The 27,544-nt window shown below is 41.9% G+C and overlaps 1 protein-coding gene across 1 annotated transcript; it reads left to right on the top strand.

The window, feature by feature from the left end:
- The first annotated feature begins 1,459 nt into the window (after positions 1–1,459).
- Positions 1,460–3,826, top strand: LOC139531937 (transcription factor Sox-17-alpha-A-like). Its single transcript, XM_071328953.1, has 2 exons — positions 1,460–1,946; positions 2,445–3,826. The coding sequence occupies exons 1-2, from the start codon at positions 1,658–1,660 to the stop codon at positions 3,335–3,337; spliced, it is 1,182 nt and encodes a 393-aa protein (XP_071185054.1). The 5' UTR covers positions 1,460–1,657; the 3' UTR covers positions 3,338–3,826.
- The last annotated feature ends 23,718 nt before the right edge of the window (positions 3,827–27,544 follow it).

Genomic DNA, 27,544 nt, shown 5'->3' with positions numbered 1-27,544 from the left:
GACATTTGAGATGCCAGTACTCAGCCCAGGTGAGCTCCTGCCAATGTGTGGAGGAGAGTAGTGTGTGTAGCGTTTAGGATCCAGAGTGACCAAGGTCACCTGCAACATACTTCAAATCAAATCAAATCAAATTTGTGATATATTAGTGTAATTAAATTCAACCTAATTTAATTACTTGTTTTGACAGTTTCAAGTGAAAAAGACAGGGATATAATGCAGGTAGCCTAGTGGTTAGAGCATTGGGCCAGTAACTGAAAGGTTGCCAGGGTGAATCCCAGAGCTGACAAGGTAAACATCTGTCGTTCTGCCCCTGAACAAGACATTTAACCCACTGTTCCCCGTAGGCTGTCATTGTAAATACGAATTTGTTCTTAACTGACTTGCCTAGTTAAATAAAGGTTACATTTAAAAAATAACTTCTGCTAGGGTGAGAGAAACCGATTTGGAGACCTACCCTAGCCTTGCTGTCAGAGACAACCATGTCATGTTCGGCCTTGAAGAATACGGCCCAATAATCACCACTGCGTATGGCCCTTGTGTCCCCTAACTGTGGTCCCAGGTTCTGCACTTCACAGACAACAAAGGCCGATAGATTGATTGGTGTTCATTTAATCTATCTCGACTGTTTGCAAATGTAGTGTATTCACCAGCATCTCCTATAACAATTTCTAACCCCTAATTAACGCTTCTTTGAATCAACATAATCTACATCCAGCCTCAGTCAATGGCTGTGAACCCTGGCAGACTGATGCTAAAATCTGCGCTTTAGAAATATAATTATTTCCTGCGTAAACCTGAATTTCCAGTTACCAAATCCAGCATCTCAATACACAGATGAAAGAGAGTGCGTGTGTATTAGACCTATGTCTGAATAATATAGACTTTAGGATAGTTTAAACTTACAGGTGGTATAAAGTGATATAAATGATATAAACATGACAAAAAACGTTAAAATAAATATTTGAAAGGTATGGCATGAGCAATTGAGAACATGTCTCGCAGAACAGCAGCACATGGATTTAATTCAAATGTTTCGGAAAAAAATGACTTTGTAGACTATTAATTATTTGATATTTGCTCAATTTGGCATTATTTTCCCCCTATAACCCTATAGGTTGATGTATCCTAAATTATTTTGTGGAGTTTATGTCACGAATGCAATATGTTCTATTTGAATCATAACTGCAAAATGCACAGTAACAGTAGGCCTACGCCCACAGTCTTGTATCACATGAAAAAACAACGAATATACATTTAAATTCAAATGAAATGTTTAATCCATTCTCTAACAGTGGGCACCTCACATTACACATAGAGGACAATGTGTGGTATCCCGCTCCCAACAAGGCTGGAAGGCAGCTTACTTGAAACTTTTTACACCTCAGGGGTACTGGGCACTCCCACCCTATTGTGATTGGTTGCCTATGCGCTTATAGTATCCCCAACCTCAGAGTAAGATAGTCAGTTCTAGTTTAGTCAGCTCCAAGCTATTATCTAACAGTCACGGATATTTTCCACTCAGTTTTGAATCGTTACTCTTACTTGCGTTATTAAAACTTTCATTTTATATACCTACACAGCAAGTGACACTTATTTTCTCATTTTACTTACGTGAGTTGCTGCCTGGTTGGTGTCGATAGCCCGAAGGTGGACAGCGATGAGTAGTCCCGATGCGGGTTACGCCAGTGACGATCAGAACCAGGCTAGGTGCGCGATCTCAGTCATGATGCCTGGAATGGGACACTGTCAGTGGGCAGACCCCCTGAGCCCTCTCGGGGACACCAAAGAGAAGAGCGAGTCCAGCTCCGGGAACCAGAACCGTGGGAAGAATGAGCCGAGGATCCGGAGACCCATGAATGCGTTCATGGTGTGGGCGAAGGATGAGCGCAAGCGGCTGGCACAACAAAATCCAGACCTGCACAATGCGGAGTTGAGCAAAATGTTGGGTAAGGAAATTAAATAGCAATTGATTGTGTAGGCCTGTTACTGACGTGATATTTATAAAGACCAATGGGAATTTCTTGTTTAGCAAGTATTTAAATAATATTTCATAAGTGATCAAATGCTAGGGAATTTGTATAATTTTAAGCAGTATGTTACCACGTGGAAGCATACTGCATTTATTCGAGCAGCAATATTATAAATATTATTTTATGCCTATACTTCCATGATTTTGGTTTGTAGTAGGCTATTTGCATAGGGCCAAATTATCTTGAAAAAGCACATGATGCTAACGCCCTGCCCTTATTCTGGCCATTGAAATATAGTCTAGGTAACTCAAATGAATGAATCACAACAAATGTACGATCAATAATAACACTAATGTTATTTCGAAATGAAAGTTCTGCTGTTACTAAATTGACGATGAGCTATTTTGGAGCGCATCACCAGACTGCATGCATGATGCCGCTGTAACTGACGTGGACTTTGTTGTTGATCTGTAGGGAAGTCGTGGAAAGCCCTTCCTGTGTTAGAGAAGCGGCCGTTTGTAGAGGAGGCTGAGAGGCTTCGGGTGCAGCACATGCAGGACCACCCCAACTACAAGTACCGACCCCGGAGGAGGAAGCAGGCGAAGAGGATTAAGCGCCTGGACTCCGGGTTCCTGGTCCACAGCATGTCCGACCAGCAGAGCACCTCCCTGGGTGGGGACGGTAGGGTGTGTATGGAGAGCATGGGTTACCACCATGAGCACGGCTACCAAGTGTCTCCTCAATCCCTCAGCCACTACCGCGAAGCCCAGGCCCTCGGAGTGGCTTCCTACGAATCCTACTGCCTGCCCACCCCCGACACGTCCCCGCTGGATGCCGTGGAGACAGACTCCATGTTCTTCCACAGCCACTCTCAGGAGGAGTGCCACATGATGCCCGTGTATGCCTACCACTCCCAGGGGGCAGAGTACCCACCTCAGGAGCCTCACTCCAACCACCACGCCAACCCCATGCTCCACAGACACCACTCCTCCCCCACAGAGCAGCAGCAAGCCTCCCAGGCTGGCCCCATGCCCCCCACCTTCAACCAACTGGCCATGTACTACAGCCAGCACTGCAGCCCCAGTCACCCCAAGCGACACCCAGGCCATGGGGCAGGACAGCTCTCCCCTCCCCCAGACTCCCAACCCCACCCAGCAGACCAGGTGGAGCAGATGCACCCCTCAGAGCTGATAGGGGAGGTGGACCGCAGTGAGTTTGAGCAGTACCTGAGCTCCTCCAGACCTGGAGACATGACAGGCCTGTCTTATGGGGTGCATGAGGCCAACATGCAGGGACCTGAGAGCCTGATATCCTCTGTGCTCTCTGACGCCAGCACAGTGTACTACTGTAACTACAACAACTCCTAACCTCCTGGTCCGCCCTGTCTGTCAATCACGTCTCTACTACTGCAGCTATTACAGTACATAACCTGACCTCAAATGTCTCTCTCTGTTTCCTCTCTCTATTTCTATCTTCTCTCTCTCTCTCTCTCTCTGTCGCTCTCTCTCACTCGCTCTCTCTCCCTCCCTGTCTAGCTCTGTCTTTCTCTTTCATTCTGTTACCATTAAAGGCAAGTGGAAACAGTGGGAACTCTTTAATTTGAGGTTTTAAATGCAGTATGTTATTTTCTTTTTGTGTGAAGGACGGTCAATTTGTGTCACTTTATGAGCTGAGAAGCTATAGGACATTTGAATTGTGATGATGATAGTTTCACACACTGTGCGAAGGGGAAAGCTCCTGAGCAGGAATATAAATACATTTTGTGATAATAAATAATGTACAGTTACTATTTGAAGGTTTTATGTATAGCTGTTTTATACTTTTGCACTTTTAAAAAATAAAGTTTTGAACCAAAATAGATGTTCCCTTCTCTGTTTTTTGGTTTTTAATTACATGACCTCCTCTTTTCACTGTACCACATAGATTCTTACAGTATATTCAAGCACATAGGTAGCCATATTTAGTTATTAGTGCAATATTTTCATTGTTTATATATAGCAACATTTACTTCGTCTGTAGAGGTTATAGACCATGTGTTTAAAGTTATTAATAATCAAATTTGTTGAAGCAGTTTTTTTAGCCATAGATAGGTAACTTATTTGTATACTGTGTAGACATTAGTGGTAGCCTTGATTAATTTCACAACAATGTAAAAAAAAATCTAACAAATATAGATCTTTTTTTTCTTGACGGTATCATTGTGGAATGTTGTGGAACAGATCACCTGGCAACTAAGTTCATCCACAGTGGAAGACTCTAGACCGGCTTCCTGCCCCGTTCAGAATAGAGGTGATCTCAGGGTCTGATTTACACATGGCGCCTTGTTTTCACAGTATGGGAATACAGTTTATGTCCCGGACATCCTGTTTCTAAGTGATTTAGTCTCCCCTGATTAATGGCAGAGGCCATTAAATTTGAGTATATTTACTACACCCATGCTAGACAATGGAGAGTCATACAATACTAAACATTTTTATACAAATATATTTTGATAGCCAAATGAAAGGTATATGTTTAAGTTTTTCAACAGGTAGTATATCTATAGCATGGATTCATTCAGAAAACAGATAAAAGGATATGGACATTTGATGTTGAAAGGATGAGGAAGGTATTATGAAGTGCATCAAGACAACAATTCAGATGTATTTATAGTTGAACAACTGGGTACCGTTTTATAAATAAAGATGTTCCTTTTGAAAGGAAGAGGGTCTTCTCTAAGGGGTCAATCCCCCTGACCCCAGAATACATTTTCAGTACTCTAGAGGAAGCATGTTCCAAAGCCGTATATTCCTCCACTTTGTTCATGTCCAATGTTTTGAAATCTCTCCCATGTAACACAAGCAGAGGTTGGCACTCAAGGTTATTCCCTGTACTTCCCACACTCCTAATGATGCTGTCATTTTAGAGATTTTAAATCTTCAAGAACAATAAAAGGCTTGTTTTTAATATATGGATAAACCATATCCGAGTGTGGGTGACTTGCTCTGTCCCGGTCCTATTTTATTAATCTAATTTGTTACGCATTGTGCTTTTTTTCCACTTAAAACATCCAAGATAGTCATTAATCCAGCGCTGCATATGACAGCCATTTTCTCTTTATACTGTAATAGATAAGTAAAACCCCAAACTCATACACAAAACACAGATAGGCAAATATTTCGCCCTACAGGTGAAACATTTGCACCCCCACCCCCCTTTATAACAGGTGACCCACTTCCCCTTGGGCTAGACTGGAGAATCTAGTCTAATTGGTGTGAATCTGTGTAAATTCAGTCTGCAGCTGGGTTTAGCTCTGTTGGGATAGCTAATGGCATAACCGACCGGCTCAGACCATTATCCCCACAGCAAGATCAACAGAGTGGGTGGGTGGGGGGGTCACCTGCACAGACTGGGAGTGGGATGGTTTGGGGGGGAGCAGGAAAATGGGCAGGAACAGGGCAGGAAAATGGATAAGAAAAGACAGAGAGAGAGAGAGAGAGAGAGAGAGAGAGAGAGAGAGAGAGAGAGAGAGAGAGAGAGAGAGAGAGAGAGAGAGAGAGAGAGAGAGAACAAAACAGAGAGAGAGAACACACTGATAGACGTACCCTACAGTCCAAGAAAGAGTGGCTTTATGTGGTGCTCCTGTGTACTAGGAGAGGTGGTGAAGTCTCCTGAGGCCTGTCTGTCTGACAGCGAGTGGCCGGCCAGGCCGGGAAGGAGAGGGAGGGGAGTAGTCAGGGAGATTACCTCTAGGCTCGGCCGGGCGGCTCCCTACTTTAACACAGGAGCACTTAATCACAGCAACGCACTAATCTTACCTCAGGTAGCTAGCTGCCTTTCACAAATACAGCTTTATTCAAACACAAAAAACTTGGGAAATATGGCTTTATTCACCACAAACATGGTAAAACAAGTTTCATCCACTCACAGATAAAGTCACGAACAGCTTTAACCAGTACAGAACATAAATAAATAGATACCCCAATATCTGACACAACTTAACACTGTTGGAAATCCTCTGTCTCTGTATTATTGTAACAGACAGAAGAGACCCATGCTATGTCTCATGAATAACATTTGCCTTGAAAAATCTGGCTTTGCCCTAAGCCTCCAATTGAGTATTTGTTAAGGGTTACTATGACAACAAAAACACACAACACAAACTAATGAGATACAATCTATTAATCAGAACAACAATCAAAGCAAAACCTGCATACTTTAGTCATAACTGGCACCCAGGAAGACAGAGAACATGCAAGAGCAAAATCCAAGCAGTTCCCTGCAAACTATTCTTGGTAATGAACAGTTAGAATATTTAGGTTGTGCAATTAAATCACATTAAAACAAGGAAAGTAAGAGAAAGAAAGGACAGTAAAACTGATAGTAAGCAACCCTGGCTGCCGATGAAGTCAATAATAGTGGATTGCATATACAGAATGTGAGACAGCTGCAGACACAGAGGAGGGTGTGTCTGTTCCCTGTCTAAACCAGGGTTTGGGGTGGAGGGTTGTTCTATAATCCCAGGCAAATGCCCTCCTTCTCGGGGACTGATCAGTTTCATAGCCCCTGCCGGTCAGAACGACCAGGGTCCAGTTGTGTTGCCACTAAATATAGTCCACATCAAGTCAATCTCTGTTCCATGCAGTGATTCAATCGTTTATTTTTCTTCTGATTCTGCCCCTTGCCTTGTCTCATACGATTATAAATAGCTCTCACAGGAGTGGGTGTGGGTGGTGAAGAAACATAATGTGGGTCCCTCTCCTTTTGACATGACCTCAGTTACTATATCAGTGATTCTCTGAGTGGTTCTACAGCACCATTTTCGGAGACATTAAGAGTAGCCTTACAATTTACTTTTATACAATATTCTCTATACAACTTTTATAGATTTATGCTATATGAATGCACTAATTTCTGCCTGAAGGAAAAGGGGAAATGTAAACATGATCAAACCAGTAAATACTACCACTAAAATAAATAAAATTTTAATAGCAGAGCACACACTGTGAATGTATATACTGTACATTAAACATTTAGCTCTTGGCTTATTTGCCATAAGTAAAAAGGGATTGAGGTGGGGGTATGGGGAGGCAAGGCTGCGGTAGAGCCCACAAATAACTGGGGGTAGTGTTGATGTTTGTGCCCAGTATCTTTTCTTCACAGCTACCCCCTGTACGTCAAGACCTCAAACACTTAAGGAAAACCTCAGGAAATAGTATCAGAGATCAATTTTGTACCCCTGTGCATGTCTGTCAACAGACATTATATTGACAAACAGTTGCAACTAACTTTTACCAGTAATATGATGGGTTCAGCACAGTGGCGGTCGGTGCCGTTTAAGATGAGGGAGGGTGATTATTTTTTTATGAACATGGCCTTATTTCTATTACAGCATATTGGATGACTGTCATTTATATTCCATTCACCCAGCTCAATGTAACATCGATAGGGTTAGGCTACTACATGATACTCGAATTTACCCTGTACCCATTATGAGGTTGCTACAACTTAGCCTATGAATGAAAGTTTACAACGTAGGTGCACAGGTCGAGAGAATTTTGAGTAATCAAGGTGACAGACAGTGACACATTCAATACCGCATTGCACACTCTTGCCTGCATCTAGCTGATCTAGGGTGCGATCATTAGTCCAACAGCAAACTATAGTTTCTATTGGACATATTCAGGTATGGTTATCCCTGTTTCGTTACGTTTGCTTCCATTTAAGATACGTTTTTCAACATAATCGGCACAATGAATACACCCCTGATCACACACAAACACAGTTCACTTTCATAGCAGCCACATACAAACAGCTCATGAACAGTATATATAATTCCTTCTCGTGTCTATCTACGCGTTCTTCTCCTCTCACCTTTTCCCTTCGCATGTGGACCTCAGTGCACAAGACATCAGCTGTCTGTGACCAGCTACTAGAACTAACGTGTTAGTAAAACCGCTACAATCATGCAGTAAAGTGTACAGTCAGCAGCAAGCAGTTTAGCAGTTACACCAGCAGGCCCCCCCGGTAATAAAGTTAAAAAACCAAAAGCTTACCTTGACTTGGAAGAGTTTCAGTGTTGGATAGTCATAGTCAGCTAGCTAACATAGCATCCCTCTCTGTTTGAGCCGGGTGTTTAAGTAGGCCAAACTATCTAGCTGCATTTGATGCTATCTAAGTAAGTGAAAGTGAAAAAATATATACTACAAAATACAGCTAGCTCTCTCGCTCGCTCTCTCACTTGCTTCTCCTTAATTTTGGAAGAAAACTGTTCAACTATTGTCTTTCTCTCTCTTTGAGTCAACTACTCACCACATTTTAAGCACTGCAGTGCTAGCTAGCTGTAGCTTATACTTTCAGTACTAGATTCATTCTCTGATCCTTTTATTGGGTGGACAACATGTCAGTTCATGCTGCAAGAGCTCTGATAGGTTGGAGGAAGTCCTACGGAAGTTGTCATAATTACTGTGTAAGTCAAATCAAAATCAAATCAAATGTTATTCGTCACATGCACCGAATACAACAGGGGTAGACCTTACCGTGAAATGCTTCCTTACGAGCCCTTAACCAAAAATGCAGTTGAAGAAACAGAGCTAAGAAAATATTAACTAAATAAACTAAAGTTTAAAAAAAAATTATACAAAGCAACACAAGAAAATTACATAACAATAATGAGGCTATATACAGGGGGTACAGGTACTGAGTCAATGTGCGGGGGTGGTTAGTCGAGGTAATTTGTAAAGTGACTATGCATAGACAATAAACAGCAATTAGCAGCAATGTAAAAACAAAGGGGGGGGGGGGGGGGGTCAATGTTAAAAGTCCCGGTGGCCATTTGATTAATTGTTCAGCAGTCTTATGGCTTGGGGGTAGAAGCTGTTAAGGAGCCTTTTGGTCCTAGACTTGGCACTCCGGTACCGCTTGGCGCTCTGGTACATCACTGGGGCCAGGCTTCCTGACATCCAGGACCTATATTCTCAGCAGTGTCAGAGAGAACAGTCTATGACTTGGGTGACTGAGTCTTTGACAATTTTTTTGGCCTTCCTCTGACACCGCCTAGTATATAAGTCCTGGATGTCAGGAAGCTTGGCCCCAGTGATGTACTGGGCTATACGCATTACCCTCTGTAGCGCCTTATAGTCAGATGCCGAGCAGTTGCCATACCAGGCGGTGATGCAACCAGTCGGGATGCTCTCGATGGTGCAGCTGTAGAACCTTTTGCGGATCTGGGGACCCATGGCAAATCTTATCAGTCTCCTAAGGGAGGAAAAGTGTTGTCGTGCCCTCTTCACAATTGTCTTAGTGTGTTTGGGCCATGTTAGTTTGTTGGTGATGTGGACACCAAGAAACCTGAAACTCTCGACCCGCTTCACTTCAGCCCCGTCGGTGTTAACGGGGACCTGTTCGGCCATCCTTTTCCTATAGTCCACGATCAGCTCCTTTGTTTTACTCACATTGAGGGAGAGGTTGTTGTCCTGGCACCACACTGCCAGGTCTCTGACCTCCTCCCTATAGGCTGTATCATCGTGGTCTGTGATCAGGCCTACCACTGTTGTGTCGTCAGCAAACTTAATGATTGTGTTGGAGTCGTGCAGGGACTAAGCACGCACCCCTGAGGGGCCCCAGTGTTGATCGTGGACTATAGGAAAAGGATGGCCGATCAGTGTGGCAGATGTGTTGTTGCCTACCCTTACCACTAGGTGGTGGCCCGTCAGGAAGTCCAGGATCCAGTTGCAGACAGAGGTGTTTAGTCCCAGGGTCTTTAGCTTAGTGATGAGCTTTGTGGGCACTATATTGTTGAACGCTGAGCTTTAGTCAATGAACAGGATTCTTCCTTTTGTCCAGGTGGGAAAGGGCAGTGTGGAGTGCGATTGAGATTGAGTCATATGTGGATCTGTTGGGGCGGTATACGAATTGGAGTGGGTCTAGGCTAGGATTTCCGGCATGATGGTGTTGATGTGATCCAATACCCGCCTTTCAAAGCACTTCATGGATAGCGACGTGAGTGCTACGGGGTGGTAATAATTTAGCCAGGTTACCTTCGCTTTCTTGAGCACAGGGACTATGGTGCTCTGTTTGAAACATGTAGGTACTACAGACTCGGTCAGCGAGAGGTAAAAAATGTCAGTGAAGACACTTGCCAGTTGGTCTGCGCATGCTTTGAGTACACATCCTGGTAATCCACCTGGCCCCGTGGCTTTGTGAATGTTGACCTGTTTAAAGGTCTTGCTCACATCGGCTAAGGAGAGCGTGTTCACACTGTCATCCGGAACAGATGGTGCTCTCATGCATGCTTCAGTGTTGCTTGCCTCGAAGCGAGCATAAAAGGCATTTAGCTCGTCTGGTAGGCTCGCGTCACTGGGTAGCTCGCGGCTGGGTTTCCCTGTGTGGTCCGTAATATTTTTCAACCCCTCCCGAATCCGGAGGATAGAATTATGGTCGGAATTGCCAAATGGTGAGAGACAGCTTTGTATGCGTCTCTGTGTGTGGAGTAAAGGTGGTCTAGAGTATTTTCCCCCTCTGGTTGCACATGTGACATGCTGGTAGAAAGTCTTTGGAAGGGGGTACGAACCATGAGCCTCCTAGATTTTATATTGAAGTCAATGTACCCACCAAGCTAGCTGCCTCCAGCTACACTATGGTGCTACCCTACAGAGTGCTGCTGAGGCTACTGTAGACCTTTATTGCAAAACAGTGTGTTTTAATCAATTGTTTGGTGACGTGAATGTATTTAGTATAGTTCTATCTGAAAATCATAATTTTTTTATGTTTCACTATTTAAAAAAATAAAGAAATTCACTGAGGAGGATGGTCCACCTCTTCCCCCTCTGAGAAGCCTCCACTGGTTCACCATAACCAGGAATAAAATACAGTGATTATATTTCATGAACAATTGTGCTTTGAATAGAACCACCCATAAAGGACAAGTTACAAATGATTGAATGTATTTATTTATTTATTTCAAATTTTTTAATTTTATAATAATTTGAAACTAGGTATAATGAAGGTAACTGATATTTAAAATATATTCATTGATATTAAATAACGTTTTATAATATGTATTTCCTTTGATAATAGGCATACTAATAAAACCAGAACATTGAAAAAAATCCAACAAAGAAAATGTCAATTGAAAAAAGTTTTTGGTGGAATTTGATATAGTGTTTAATGGCAGTGATAATATGATTAACGTGAACCATTGTGTTTTATTTCTGTGGATCTTTGAATATTTCCAAGAGCACCTGTCCACACTTCCTCGTCCCAATGACTCCTGTTTGCTCTATCCATGAAAGATAGGCTGGGAACATCCTCCATCCGGGAGGAAACCTTGTTCTATAAAATTCACACCGCTCTTCCTATTTTTGGATCACCAGTAGGATTTCCTAAAAAAGAACTACAAAAAAACATGAAAATAAAATCTAAATAGAGTGAGAGAGGTCAGAGTGTCATGACCCGGGTCAGGCCCCTTTGTTGTGTGTATGTGTGTGTGTGTGTGTGTGTGTGTCAGTTCAGGTGCGATATTAAAAACACTGTCGTAGGATAAACAACAAGGAACTAGACTCACACCAAGTGCTGAGAACGCCAGTAACATGACTTACCCACACTGGTACATCTGCAACAACAGACAGTCCCTAGCTGCCATTATTCCTTTCTCACTTCTTTTCTCACATCTATGGCGTAGGTAGGTGGCCTATACTTTTATGCTTGTTAGCTAAATACCTCCATTACGCATTATTGTTCAAGGACTGTCTGACTAATAATAACTTATAACAGTATTAATCAAGTTTAAGGGTTGGAACTGAAATATAACCAGTTAATTAAATCAAAATGTGCCACTATGTTTCTCCACAGTATTACATTAATAGTGGATATAAGTCAGGTCTGTCTTCTGTTTTTTTAACAGAGGCCCTTTTTAGAGTGTGTCCTACACAGGAAAGTAAGTCTCCATTTATGTTTTTGAGCTACTATAAGCTTCAAACAAATTATAAACACACTGTGTCATTAGAATAGCAAACAGTTTACTTCCAGTTCCCCAAGAGCAGACGGCGGGTTCCTCCCTTTTTCAAGTACAGTCTCCTTTCCAGTATCCAGGCCTAGTGTATTATTATCCATAAATTGACACCCATTCAAAAGGCATTAAGCTACTGAAGGCTACTCTCATCCTGCTTTCTCAGATGTGTCTACATGCAATTCGTTTTATGTTTATAGTTCTATATAATATTGTGCCGTTTTTTTGCACCAGCAAATTCATCTTTCTGAATTCCTTTTAAAATAAAGTTAGGAGCTAAACTAAAATGACATTTTAAAAAATCCCGCCAGAGGGCAGTCTCGCGCAGTTTGTCAGCGCAGCAGCCTTTCAACTAAACCTTTCCACACCGTGAGGTGCAGCTGCTGATTATATTACCTACATCTTTCTGCTGTACTATGCAAAATGATTACAGTGTGTCACCAAACTCCATCCCTAGCAAATGGTTCACTTACAATTTGAAATGGTAAGGTTACACAGGACAGCAAAACTCTTATTTTTATTTTCACTCGAAATTCACCAGTCTGCCTAAATTAATCGACGTTTTCCTAACCCACACACGGTGACAATTGAGCAATACATACTTATGTTGTTTTCTCGACCTAGACATTCTGAGAGGGTGGGTCGGTATTTGACTAACTGGCTAATTGTATTAGCCGTGTTAGCCTAGGCTACTAATAATAATAGCAAAACAATGAGCACACCATTTTCACTCCCAAGACATAGCTTGGGAGAATCAACTAAAATGTCACACTTGACTATTGTATTGTTGTTGTAGTAGTAATAGGCTAGTAGTAGGCCAGGGTATATACTATGTTGTCACTTTGGTTGTTGAGCATTTTGTCTTCAGGCTCTGTATGACTGGCAAATGACACCAAATATTGTCTCATTTGTAATGTGGATGCTACCATCATTACAGATAATCATGAATGAATCGTGAATAAAGATGAGTGAAAAAGTTACAGAAGCATAAATATCATACCCCTCATGATCTTTGTGCATCTGTAACTTTCTCACTCAACATTATTTGCGATTCATTCATGATTATCCATAATCATGGAAGCATCCACATTAATGTAGAAGTGTTAATAAACATATGATATTCTTATTCACAATACAAATGACTCCAAAATGACACAATACATTATTTACCATTAATTTATATTGGGCAAAAACATCATCTGAAACACAACCAAAACAAACTGCAAATACATCCAGCAAGTTTGTAGAGTCACAAGCTTAATGTAGTCATTGTGTGCATGGAATATATTGTACCAAATACTAAACTTTTGACAAAATGTAACACACTATAAGTGCATTTGTCCAAATACTTATGACACCTTCAAATAGGGGGACTACATACATAAAGTGCATTAATTTCTAAATGGTAAAACAGATATGTATGAAAATACCCTCAAATAAAAGGTTACTTTGTGTACTGTTGCCTCATAAAACATTTGATTACTGTTGCTTCATAAAACATTTGATTTCAAATCCAAAATGCTGGAGTATAGAGCCAGATTAAAAGTTTTACCTTCTCTGTCCAAATAAATATGTAGGCGAGTGTATGTGTCACATGGTCTGTGTCAGACGTCAGGGCCGGGAGGTGTGCAGGTAACGTTGGGATTTGCAGACGGAGTTGGGAGGCAAGGGAGAGTACCAGCACGTGAACACCAGTGGGTCCTATATATATACAAGGAAGGGTATCCTTGGCCCTGTAATCCCCAGCATAGCTCACTGTTTGGTCCCGACAATACAGGATCACCGTTTCGTTTTAGACTTCCCCATGTGTGCTCTATTTGCATAGATCTGAAAAGTGATTTTGTTTTTGTAAGTCATTCCTACAGGGTGATTTCATTCTCTGCTGTTGTGTGCATACAGATGTAAGAACTTAATTGGATCACTTTTTTGTTGCTGAGGATTTACATACAATTACTGAAAACCCGTACTAACACGGTTATTTTAACAGTATTCCACTTTTCATGTAGCCTCATTTTGACCAGCTTATAGCCTAACCACCGATCAAGCAACAAATACAGGTCAAATTAAGATCTTACACCTGTATGCTGTTTCATGTTCATGTTGGAACAGGGGTGTTCAAAAATCAGTGAGAAAGATAGAGAGAGATACAGAGGAGGGAGGGGAGAGAACGAGCCGAGGGGTAGAGGAGAGGCAGGAGACTGTATGTGTTTGTTCGTGAATGTGTATGATTTAATTGAGTGTTGTGGGCTGAATGTACAGTAGACTACAGTTTGATGGGATGAAGCCTGAATGGCTTCAATGGAATTACATCACATTTCCCTATGTATATGTAGTCTGATCAATCATGGCTTATTGTCCTGGTATCTATACAGGACTGTAAATCACTCATAGAAATGGGCAGTAAATATCCTGCATGTACTCTGTATGAGGTCGTTTAGTATGTTTCCAGGCTTTGTCCAGCCCTCCGTTTCCCTGTATATTGTAGAACAGAAACTCCGATGCAGATAGTGGTTATGGCTGTAAGATTTATGAACAGTCCCGGGATAGTTGTGTAGATAGTTTACAATGTATTGTTCAGGTTTTAATCTGCACTGATTAGCAGTCACTTCCTTGAATAACTGGAAAATGACTTCTGAAGACATAGTTGTCTACGTGAAAACTGCACATTGCTTTGTCATAACACTGTATGGAAGAGTACAAAAAAATATATACATTTTTTTGGTAATTATACATGACAAATTCAGCAAGAAACAAAATGAAATCATGTTAAAAAATATATATAAAATATATAACCACTTTATACATTGAGCTCAAAGCACTGATGATGAAATAAAAATTATGAAATACTGATAATTGATTAAGTACATAATTATAGTTGTAGCAATGGAATTAAGATTACAAATGACAGGTACAGTGAACTGAAGGGGTTCACCTTTATATTGAAAGGGTCAGCTATTGCAATGTTCAGAAAATGCCTACAATGGATCCAGGGCCCCAGTAAAACAGGGGCGGCAGTAACCTGCAAGTGAACCCCGAGTGTTAGGAAGACACAGTGGTATTTAATACTCCACTGGGACAGGAGTTAAACAGTGGGGGACTGAGATTCATCGAATCCTTTTGTTGTTGGGTTGAGGGAATGTCAAGGCCACCTCAATTGAGTTGACTCCTGACTCACCGGTGTGTGTGTGCGTGCGTGTGTGTGTGTGTATGTGTGTGCGTGTGTGTGTGTTTGGGGCAGCGTATGGAAACTCCATTTGTGTGGTGGTCAGGATGCATCCGGTGTCTCGGACGCAACGGAGGCAGGCTGCCCGTCTGGTCTGTTCTGCTCCACTCATGGCTGGCAGGCTGCTCTGTCTGAGACTGACCCCTAATCAGAGGGAGGTTGTCTGATGGTGGCCCCATCCCAAACATAGACGGATAAATCACTCCTCACCCCGGGACGCTATCTGGGGCGCAACATAGCCAGGCCGTCCTCCATCCCGGCAGCAGACTGGCCCTCCGCCCGCCCCACTTCTCTCCAAAGCTAACAGCCGTGTGGCACTCAGCCCTGGGGTCAGTACTCACACAGTGACAGAGACACATTTCTGCTTTTTTATTACAATGTTATTGAATGATTGCGTCAGCTATTAAATGATTGTTGTCTCCCAATCGACCCAAAAGAGAGATCTACTCTGCACACTTCAAGATTGTGAAATGTACAACATTACAATGGGGCGTAATAGAAACATGTTTAGATTATCAAATGACTATTTCTATCAGTCATTTCTCCCCTAGTACTTGTTGAGTGTCGTAGTATTCTCTATAGAGCTCAGTGGGAGCATTTCCCAAGCAGTCACAAGTATAGGGATATCACAGTAGACTGTCTGCTCAGTCTGATTCTGTATAACACTAGTAATTAGTCAGTCCTATAATTAGGACTGCAGGCAGTTTGTTCCCAATTTATTTCACCGCAGGTTCATGTCATTATAAAAGCCTTATTGTTTCCCAGGGTGCCCATGTAAGTGATCACGTAGTACTGGATGCAGTATCCATCATCTAGCTTGTATTGCAATAATAAAGCCAGGAGTATGTCATTGGCTAATTACTGTAGAAGCCGTTTTGTTGTCTGATTGTAGAAGTCTGGTACTGTGGCCATTGTGAGAGCAGGCTAATTGAATAATAGTCAAACGACTGAATGAGTGGGTGTGTGGAGTGATTTACCGCACAGAGGAGTGTGCTTATCTCTCCCTCTGCCCCATGGTGGAAACAGGGATGTCACCAGGCAGATTAAAAACTTGGCACAGCTGATACAGAGCGCTGTAAAATGGAAGGGGTGTGGGACCTCTGAGTGTATGTGTTTCTGTCCGCAAATGTGTGTTTTGGGAGGATCTGTCGGGAAGTTTGTGCGCGTATACATGCATGTGCGAATGGGTGGAGTGACCTCTTGAGTCCTGTTTGGCAGACACTGCTCATTCAAAATTTGGGAATTCCGCTGATGAAAAAGGGAAAAAAAGTGCAACCCTATAAGCATGATGTCATTCGGATGGAATTCTGAATAGCAGGCATTTTTTGGACATTAACAAAGTGGGCAGGCTGGATTTTTTAAAACTTGACTCCACATTTAACTGTCCTCTCAGGATAAATGGAATTTGTACCATTACATACTCTACTAAGAAATCTCTGAAAATATGAAAACCTTTCCATTGGTGTATGTTACAGAGCATAGCTTAGATAGGAGATTGATCAGCTGCTTAGTTTTTAATTGGAATGGCCAGTCGTAGTCGTGACTCTTGTTGGTGAGATTGCAGTTGAGTTACATATAATTGGTTGCCTGGCAGCTGCGATGGTTGGAATCTTACCAGGAACCCACGTCAGCCATATAGGCATATTCTAATTCAAAACAATGCACTCAACAAGCTTTTGTTTCTTGCCTCCCATAACATCTTTAGAACGAAGAGCAAAACCAAGGTGTTTATTTCTGTGAATGCTGGGTGTTGCTGACCTGAAGAGCAGGAATTGACCCCCACACTTAGTGTGTGACATACTGGAGGAGTGTGGCCGTGGATTGAGGAATTACATCGTAGAGAGGTGTCTGACGTGAGTACGCCCAGACAGATCTGCATGAGCAGCTGCATAGAGAACACCAGGCCAAATATAGAGAGGGTACAACGGCCAAAACATATCACACATTTTTTTCCCGTTAACAGAATAGGTTTGAATCTAACTTGTCACCAATTAGTTATAGATGCTAAGGGTATGGTATGAGTGGCAATGCACATGGAATGTTGAGACAGATGTTGTGACAGTGTGTGATTTTAAGTGTAATCGGGACTGTGAGAAGAAGAGGAAGAAGAAAACACACACAAATGATCACATTAACATCTGGTTTAGTAGAACCTGACTGAGAAAGTTAAAGAAACAGAACCCTTGTGTCAATATTGAAGGTGGATGAAGCTTGAAGCTTGGGTCAATTTTCAGTAGGAACAATCCTGTCCCACAATCCTGTCAGTTGTGGGACAGGATCTCTGCTGCTCTATCTGTGTACCCCCCCCCCCCCCCCCCCCCAACCCAAGCCCCCTGCTTTAAACATTCCCTAGTCTCTTATCACTGGAGGGAGGAGAGGATTGAAATGAGGGGTATGCAGGCTCCAGGCCTACCTGTTTACTTGGAGTCCTTCCTCCATTGTTCACTCCAGCTTCCTTTTAAGGATTTGTCAAATTTTTCTGCTCCGTATTGTTTTGGGAACAGGCCACACAGTGGGTGCACGGGGAGGCCGCAGTGGCATTCCTGAATTCTTCCACGTCTGTCTGGTCAGGCTCAGCAGGAATTCTTTCCTGGAACATCAAGCAAGCACACACACACACACACACTCACAGAAACATATGCTGCTCCCACACACACAATTATGATTTTAAAATGGATGTTTGCTGTTACATCATGTCACTCTGACATTGTTTTGTTTTGAAACATTTGTTACTGTAAGTAGAATTGGCATTAGAATGTTCCTTTGGTCCCTTACTATACTGATCAAGGCCTTACATAGGAGGCCTTCCCAGGAATGAAGCCACCTCCTGAGTAAATCCCTCTCCCACTATAAATAGTTGGTGTAGTTCAGTTTTGGTCGCCCTTGCATAACATCTGAGTGCAGATATACAGATGACCATAAACAACCGGCTAATACCCTCAGTTCATATTTCATCATAATCCACTCCACAACCTTGATAACTCTGTAATCGGTGGAAAGTTAGACGTCTATCAAAAATAAAATGTGTATTAATAATAAATATAGTTTCTATAGGAAAATGTGGGATCACAAATGTCAAAGATATTCAAGGTAAATTGCATTCACTGGCGCCACTGATTACATGTATAAGATACAGGTGTATTAATTAAACAACGTGAGAAGGTGGGCTAAACTCAACGTAAAGGTGAGTGTATCCCTGAAATGACCATGGCATGGCGTGACGTGCGTGCCCTACACACCTCACCTCATTGAGAATAAAATGCTCCTCTCTGAGGGTATTCTAATGGAAAGCCCCCTAATCCTTATCATCTAAAGAATGAGATTAGGCCTACTGCCTTGCTGGAAAATTTGAAATGGGTAAGCTACCATCTGCTGGCCCTACTGGTCAGAATGGACAAACCTGCTTTCATTTTATAAGTATCCAGACAAATGTGATACTAATTACACTTTATATTATCAGTATTCAATGTTATTCTCACTTATAGTGTAATAACAAACGTGGTGCCCTATTTTACATTTGAATTATCAGGCTAACACTCTTAAAACGATATATTTTATGTTTTAATTTAGCAATATTTGCCATATTTGTATGATATATTATATTTGTATTTGAAATGAATGTATTGCCTGTTGTCAGCTGGTAGCCTAAGTTTCAATTAGCCATAATTCAAATGTTGCCTTTAACCTCCTACAAAGCAATCACTGTCATGGTTTTGCAGAGATACGAAATGGTAAGGTACAGTACGTAGTGAGCTATAAACTCAGCAAAAAAAGAAACGTCCTCTCACTGTCAACTGCGTTTATTTTCATCAAACTTAACGTGTGTAAATATGTGTATGAACATAACAAGATTCAACAACTGAGACATAAACTGAACAAGTTCCACAGACATGTGACTAACAGAAATGGAATAATGTGTCCCTGAACAAAGGGGGGGTCAAAAGTAACAGTCAGTATCTGGTGTGGCCACCAGCTGCATTAAGTACTGCAGTGCATCTCCTCCTAATGGACTGCACCAGATTTGCCTGTTCTTGCTGTGAGATGTTACCCCACTCTTCCACCAAGGCACCTGCAAGTTCCCGGACATTTCGGGGGGGAATGGCTCTAGCCCTCACCCTCCGATCCAACAGGTCCCAGACGTGCTCAATGGGATTGAGATCCGGGCTCTTCGCTGGCCATGGCAGAACACTGACATTCCTGTCTTGCAGGAAATCACGCACAGAACGAGCAGTATGGCTGGTGGCATTGTCATGCTGGAGGGTCATGTCAGGATGAGCCTGCAGGAAGGGTACCACATGAGGGAGGAGGATATCTTCCCTGTAACGCACAGCATTGAGATTGCCTGCAATGACAACAAGTTCAGTCCGATGATGCTGTGACACACCGCCCCAGACCATGACGGACCCTCCACCTCCAAATCGATCCCGCTCCAGAGTACAGGCCTTGGTGTTATGCTCATTCCTTCAACGATAAACGCGAATACGACCATCACCCCTGATGAGACAAAACCGCGAAGTTTTTTTTTTCTCCAGTCCTGTCTGGTCCAGCGACAGTGGGTTTGTGCCCATAGGTGACGTTGTTGCCTGTGATGTCTGGTGAGGACATGCCTTCAAGCCCTCAGTCCAGCCTCTCTCAGCCTATTGCGGACAGTCTGAGCACTGATGGAGGGATTGTGCGTTCCTGGTGTAACTTGGGCAGTTGTAGTTGCCATCCTGTACCTGTCCCGCAGGTGTGACGTTTGGATGTACCGATCCTGTGCAGGTGTTGTTACACGTGGTCTGCCGCTGCGAGGACAATCAGCTGTCCGTCCGTCTCCCTGTAGTGCTGTCTTAGCACTATACAAAAGCAATTTAGGTCAAAAGAATCCATATTAAGAAAGGAAATGGAAGGACTAACAGTACAGATACAGTAGATAGCAATAACAACTGTACCATAGAGGCTCAGAATAAGTTAGAGGAAAAACAAAAAGAAATGGAGGAACTTATTCAAGAAAGACCAAGTGTAATATATGATAAAAAATTAAGTGAACTGGATGGAATATGAGGAAAAATGCACCAAATTGTTTTTTAATCTTCAACATAGAAATGCTACCAAAAATAATTTACTGAAACTTGTTACAAATGACGGAGTCACCCATGTTTCACCAAACAATATTTTGAAAGAGTAAGTAAAGTACTTTAAGCATATGTTTTCATTTCAGTATTCTCGTTCTCCACTAACCTAAGCTAATTGTATGGATTGTTTTTCTATTAATAATGTAAAATTAACTGCTGTACAGAAAGACTCATGTGAAGGCCTAATTACAGAGGAAGAACTTCTTGATACAATTAAAGCCTTTAAGTCTGGGAAAACTCCAGGGCTAGATAGCGTACTAGTGGAGGTATACCAAACCTTTTTTTTCATATACTCAGAGGACCGTTATTAGCATGTTTTAACCACTCCTATATAAATGGTAAATTATCAGACACTCAACAAGAAGATCGGATTTCATTATTACTGAAACAGGATTCGAATGGTAAATATAAATATCCAGTCCATTAAAAAAAAGAAAATCCCTCAACAATCTACACACAATACCCCATAATAAATGTTTGAAAATTTATTCAAACTAAAAAAATGTAATATTACATTTACATAAGTATTCAGACTCTTTACTCAGTACTTTGTTGAAGCACCTTTGGCAGTGATTACAGTCTCGAATCTTCTTGGGTATGATGCTTATCAGGTATCAAGGTAAGACCAGATGCAGACCGTGTCGAAGTAAAAATGTTTATTACATCAACAAGGGCAAAGGTACAGGACGGCAGGCAGGCTTAGGGTCAGGGGCAGGCAGAGTGGTCGGGCGGGTAAAGCGTCAGGACAGGCAATGGTCGAAAACCAGGAGGATGAAAAAAGAGAGACTGGAAAAAGCAGGAGCTGACACAAAAATGCTAGTTGACTTGACAAACAAGACGAACTGGCAACAGACAAACAGAGAACACAGGCATAAATACACAAGGGATAATGGGGAAGATGGGCGACAAATGGAGGCAAGCCAGACAAAATTAAAAGGGCCTATTTTTTAATTAATATGATTTCGGAGGGCAGAAATGATTAAATATGAAAGCATTTGACCTCTCACTAAAGGTGTCAGTCATACAAAAGTTATACTTAAATCCAAACTGGTTCTCTAGCAAATTAGTAAGAATGTCTCACCACATGTTCAATAATGGCTTTTTTCCCTTTATTCTGATTACAACCTCTCAATTTCAATTATTTCAAAATGAAATAATCTAAAAAATATCGCTATTTTTAAAACAAACCATAGAAAGTTGGTTGCAATTTCAGTTTAATCCACCAGAAAAGACAGAACAAATAATACAACAATTATTGTGGTTAAACTCAAATACGGTAATTGATTAAAAAAATACTTTATTTTTCAATAAAATGTTTAAAACAGGTATAATCTTTGTAAATTATATCATAAATATGACTGGTGAAGTTATGTCACACATGCAGCTAACAAAAATATATGGAAATGTCTGCTCTACCCAAAATTACAACAAACTAATTGCAGCATTACCGCAAAAAAATGGAAGAGACAAGTGGAAGGGGGAAAAAGTAAGGAACTTGTCTGCTGGCCCTGCATTAAAGACCAAAATTGGTTAAAGAAAATTGTGATGAATAAAAAAGTATACCAGTTTCATTTGAGGACCAAAAAATTGACAGCTGTGCCATATAGAAAATAGTTGGGAAGAGATTTTAGATGTATCAATTCCATCGCACATGGTTTAGGAACTGATATGCAAAATGACGCAGGATTCAAAACTTGGATTTAAAAAAAAACATTGTTATACAAAATTCTTGCAACCAATAGAATGTTCTATATATGGGGGATACAACCTTCCATGCTCTGAAGATTTTGCTGCAAAGCGATATAGTCATTAGATTATTTATTTTGGTACTGTCCATATGTAGCTTGTTTTTGGTTACAGGTCCAGGAATGGCTGAAGAATTGCAAAATTTACCTGGAGTGTCACGACTTCCACCGAAGTCAGTTTCTCTCCTTGTTTGGGCGGCGTTCGGCGGTCGGCGTCACCGGTCTTCAAGCCATCGTCGATCCACTTTTCATTTTCCATTTGTTTTGTCTTGTTTTCCTACACACCTGGTTTTCATTTCCCTCATTAATTGTTGTGTATTTAACCCTCTGTTCCCCCCCATGTATTTGTGTGGAATTGTTTGTTGTAAGTGCTTGTGCACATGTTTACTGGTGCGCGTCACGTTTTGTACCCATGTTGGTTATTTCTTTATGCCGTTGGTTTTGCAATTAAACTGCTCCGGCTATTACCTAGTTCTGCTCTCCTGCGTCTGACTTCCCTGCCACCAGTTACGCACCCCTTACAGGAGCCAACTCTGCAGATAGCACTACTGGGTGATTTGAAAAGTCATAGTCAATCGATCAACAATATAATAACACTTTTAGCAAAAAGAAATTGCTTTAATTTACAATCTGTAGAAACTATGAGAATAGAAAGGTTCAGAACTTTTGTGAAACATCACAGCACAGTTGAAAAATATATGACAAATAGAAATCCAATATGGATGGTGTTAAGAGATAGATTGGAGGGATTGAATGGAGCTGAAGGATAGGACTAATAACAACAAGATAACTGATGTAAAATATACTGTGTCTGTAAAATGTATATAGGTTCAGAACTTTTGTGAAACAGCACAGTTAAAAATATATGCCTCGCGAGTGGTGCAGTGGTCTAAGGCACATTGGTGCTAGCTGTGCCACTAGAGATTCTGGGTTCGAGTCCAGGCTCTGTCGCACAATTGGCCCAACGTCATCCAGGTTAGGGGAGGGTCTGGCCGGCAGGGATGTCCTTGTCCCATCGCGCACTAGCGACTCCTGTTGCGGGCCGGGCGCAGTGCACGCTGAGACGGTCGGCAGGTGCACGGTGTTTCCTCCCGACACATTGGTGCAGCTGGCTTCCGGGTTAAGTGGGCATTGTGTCAAGAAGCAGTGTTGCTTAGTTGGGTTGTGTTTCGGAGGAAGCAGGCTCTCAACGTTCACCTCTCCCGAGTCTGTACGTGAGTTGCACCAATGAGACAAGACTGTAACTACCAATTGGATACCATGAATTGGAGCGAGAACGAGGTAAAAAAAGAAGAAAAAAAGAAAGAAAAAATATATATATATATAAACAAAAGAAAATATATGGCAAATAGAAATCAAACTGGATGGACATCAGAAATAGATGGGAGAGGTTGAGTGTAGAGGTTAATGGAAAATAATATATATACAGTGGGGAGAACAAGTATTTGATACACTGCCGATTTTGCAGGTTTTCCTACTTACAAAGCATGTAGAGGTCTGTCATTTTTATCATAGGTACACTTTAACTGTGAGAGACGGAATCTAAAACAAAAGTCCAGAAAATCACATTGTATGATTTTTAAGTAATTAATTTGCATTTTATTGCATGACATAAGTATTTGATCACCTACCAACCAGTAAGAATTCCGGCTCTCACAGACCTGTTAGTTTTTCTTTAAGAAGCCCTCCTGTTCTCCACTCATTACCTGTATTAACTGCACCTGTTTGAACTCGTTACCTGTATAAAAGACACCTGTCCACACACTCAATCAAACAGACTCCAACCTCTCCACAATGGCCAAGACCAGAGAGCTGTGTAAGGACATCAGGGATAAAATTGTAGACCTGTACAAGGCTGGGATGGGCTACAGGACAATAGGCAAGCAGCTTGATGAGAAGGCAACAACTGTTGGCACAATTATTAGAAAATGGAAGAAGTTCAAGATGACGGTCAATCACCCTCGGTCTGGGGCTCCATGCAAGATCTCACCTCGTGGGGCATCAATGATCATGAGGAATGTGAGGGATCAGCCCAGAACTACACGGCAGGACCTGGTCAATGACCTGAAGAGAGCTGGGACCACAGTCTCAAAGAAAACCATTAGTAACACACTACGCCGTCATGGATTAAAATCCTGCAGCGCACGCAAGGTCCCCCTGCTCAAGCCAGCGCATGTCCAGGCCCGTCTGAAGTTTGCCAATGACCATCTGGATGATCCAGAGGAGGAATGGGAGAAGGTCATGTGGTCTGATGAGACAAAAATAGAGCTTTTTGCTCTAAACTCCACTCGCCGTGTTTGGAGGAATAGAAGGATGAGTACAACCCCAAGAACACCATCCCAACCGTGAAGCATGGAGGTGGAAACATCATTCTTTGGGGATGCTTTTCTGCAAAGGGGACAGGACGACTGCACCGTATTGAGGGGAGGATGGATGGGGCCATGTATCGCGAGATCTACACCAACAACCTCCTTCCCTCAGTAAGAGCATTGAAGATGGGTCGTGGCTGGGTCTTCCAGCATGACAACGACCCGAAACACACAGCCAGGGCAACTAAGGAGTGGCTCCGTAAGAAGCATCTCAAGGTCCTGGAGTGGCCTAGCCAGTCTCCAGACCTGAACCCAATAGAAAATCTTTGGAGGGAGCCGAAAGTCCGTATTGCCCAGCGACAGCCCCGAAACCTGAAGGATCTGGAGAAGGTCTGTATGGAGGAGTGGGCCAAAATCCCTGCTGCAGTGTGTGCAAACCTGGTCAAGAACTACAGGAAACGTATGATCTCTGTAATTGCAAACTAAGGTTTCTGTACCAAATATTCAGTTCTGCTTTTCTGATGTATCAAATACTTATGTCATGCAATAAAATGCAAATTAATTACTTAAAAATCATACAATGTGATTTTCTGGATTTTTGTTTTAGATTCCGTCTCTCACAGTTGAAGTGTACCTATGATAAAAATGACAGACCTCTACATGCTTTGTAAGTAGGAAAACCTGCAAAATCGGCAGTGTATCAAATACTTGTTCTCCCCACTGTATATATATACAGTTGAAGTCGGAAGTTTACATACACTTAGGTTAGAGTCATTAAAACTCGTTTTTCAACCACTCGACAAATTTCTTGTTAACAATTGTTTACAGACAGATTATTTAACTTATAATTCACTGTATCACAATTCCAGTGGGTCAGACGTTTACATACACTAAGTTGACTGTGCCTTTAAACAGCTTGGAAAACTCCTGAAAATGATGTCATGGCTTTAGAAGCTTTTGATAGGCTAATTTACATAATTTGAGTCAATTGGAGGTGTACCTGTGGATATATTTCAAGGCCTACCTCAAACTCAGTGCCTCTTTGCTTGACGTCATGGGAAAATCAAAAGAAATCAGCCAAAATTGTAGACATCCACAAGTCTGGTTCATCCTTGGGAGCAATTTCCAAACGCCTGAAGGTATCACGTTCATCTGTACAAACAATAATACGCAAGTATAAACACCATGGGACCACGCAGCCGTCATACCGCTCAGGAAGGAGACGCCTTCTGTCTCCTAGAGATTAACGTACTTTGGTGCGAAAAGTGCAAATAAATCCCAGAACAACAGCAAAAGACCTTGTGAAGATGCTGGAGGAAACAGGTACAAAAGTATCAATATCCACAGTAAAACGAGTGCTATATCGACATAACCTGAAAGGCCGCTCAGCAAGGAAGAAGCCACTGCTTCAAAACCGCCATAAAAAAGACAGACTACGGTTTGCAACTGCACATGGGGACAAAGATCATACTTTTTGGAGAAATGTCCTCTGGTCTGATGAAACAAAAATAGAACTGTTTTGCCATAATGACCATCATTATGTTTGGAGGAAAAAGGGAGACGCTTGCAAGTCGAAGAACACCATCCCAATTGTGAAGCACAGAGGTGGCAGCATCATGTTGTGGGGGTGCTTTGCTGCAGGAGGGACTGGTGCACTTCACAAAATAGATGGCATCTTGAGGAAGGAAAATTATGTGGATATATTGAAGCAATATCTCAAGACATCAGTCAAGAAGTTAAAGCTTGGTCGCAAATGGGTCTTCCAAATGGACAATGACCCCAAGCATACTTCCAAAGTTGTGGCAAAATGGCTTAAGGACAACAAAGTCAAGGTATTTGAGTGGCCATCAAAGCCCTGACCTCAATCCTATAGAAAATTTGTGGGCAGAACTGAAAAAGTGTGTGCGAGCAAGGAGGCCTACAAACCTGACTCAGTTACACCAGCTCTGTCAGGAGGAATGGGCCAAAATTCACCCAACCTATTGTGGGAAGCTTGTTGAAGGCCACCCAAAACGTTTGACCCAAGTTAAACAGTTTAAAGGCAATGCTACCAAATACTAATTGAGTGTATGTAAACTTCTGACCCACTGGGAATGTGATGAAAGAAATAAGAGCTGAAATAAATCATTCTCTCTACTATTATTCTGACATTTCACAGTCTTAAAATAAAGTGGTGATCCTAACTGACCTAAGACAGGGAATTTTTACTAGGATTAAATGTCAGGAATTGTTAAAAACTGAGTTTAAATGTATTTGGCTAAGGTGTATGTAAACTTCCGACTTCAACTGTATATATATATATACAGTGGGGCAAAAAAGTATTTAGTCAGCCACCAATTGTGCAAGTTCCCCCACTTAAAAAGATGAGAGAGGCCTGTAATTTTCATCATAGGTACACTTCAACTATGACAGACAAAATGAGAAGAAAAAAATCCAGAAAATCACATTGTAGGATTTTTTATGAATTTATTTGCAAATTATGGTGGAAAATAAGTATTTGGTCACCTACAAACAAGCAAGATTTCTGGCTCTCACAGACCTGTAACTTCTTCTTTAAGAGGCTCCTCTGTCCTCCACTCGTTACCTGTATTAATGGCACCTGTTTGAACTTGTTATCAGTATAAAAGACACCTGTCCACAACCTCAAACAGTCACACTCCAAACTCCACTATGGCCAAGACCAAAGACCTGTCAAAGGACACCAGAAACAAAATTGTAGACCTGCACCAGGCTGGGAAGACTGAATCTGCAATAGGTAAGCAGCTTGGTTTGAAGAAATCAACTGTGGGAGCAATTATTAGGAAATGGAAGACATACAAGACCACTGATAATCTCCCTCGATCTGGGGCTCCACGCAAGATCTCACCCCGTGGGGTCAAAATGATCACAAGAACGGTGAGCAAAAATCCCAGAACCACACGGGGGGACCTAATGAATGACCTGCAGAGAGCTGGGACCAAAGTAACAAACCCTACCATCAGTAACACACTACGCCGCCAGGGACTCAAATCCTGCAGTGCCAGACGTGTCCCCCTGCTTAAGCCAGTACATGTCCAGGCCCGTCTGAAGTTTGCTAGAGAGCATTTGGATGATCCAGAAGAAGATTGGGAGAATGTCATATGGTCAGATGAAACCAAAATATAACTTTTTGGTAAAAACTCAACTCGTCGTGTTTGGAGGACAAAGAATGCTGAG

Source organism: Salvelinus alpinus, chromosome 10 (assembly GCF_045679555.1).
Source record: "Salvelinus alpinus chromosome 10, SLU_Salpinus.1, whole genome shotgun sequence".
NCBI classification, from domain to species: domain Eukaryota; kingdom Metazoa; phylum Chordata; class Actinopteri; order Salmoniformes; family Salmonidae; genus Salvelinus; species Salvelinus alpinus.
This window is presented reverse-complemented; position numbering and strand designations above follow the sequence as displayed.

Coding starts and splice junctions, on each gene's coding strand:
- LOC139531937 (XM_071328953.1), top strand. CDS start 1,658: ATGAGTAGTCCCGATGCGGGTTACGCCAGTGACGATCAGAACCAGGCT. Junction 1,947..2,444: donor GGAGTTGAGCAAAATGTTGG/GTAAGGAAATTA, acceptor GTTGATCTGTAG/GGAAGTCGTGGAAAGCCCTT.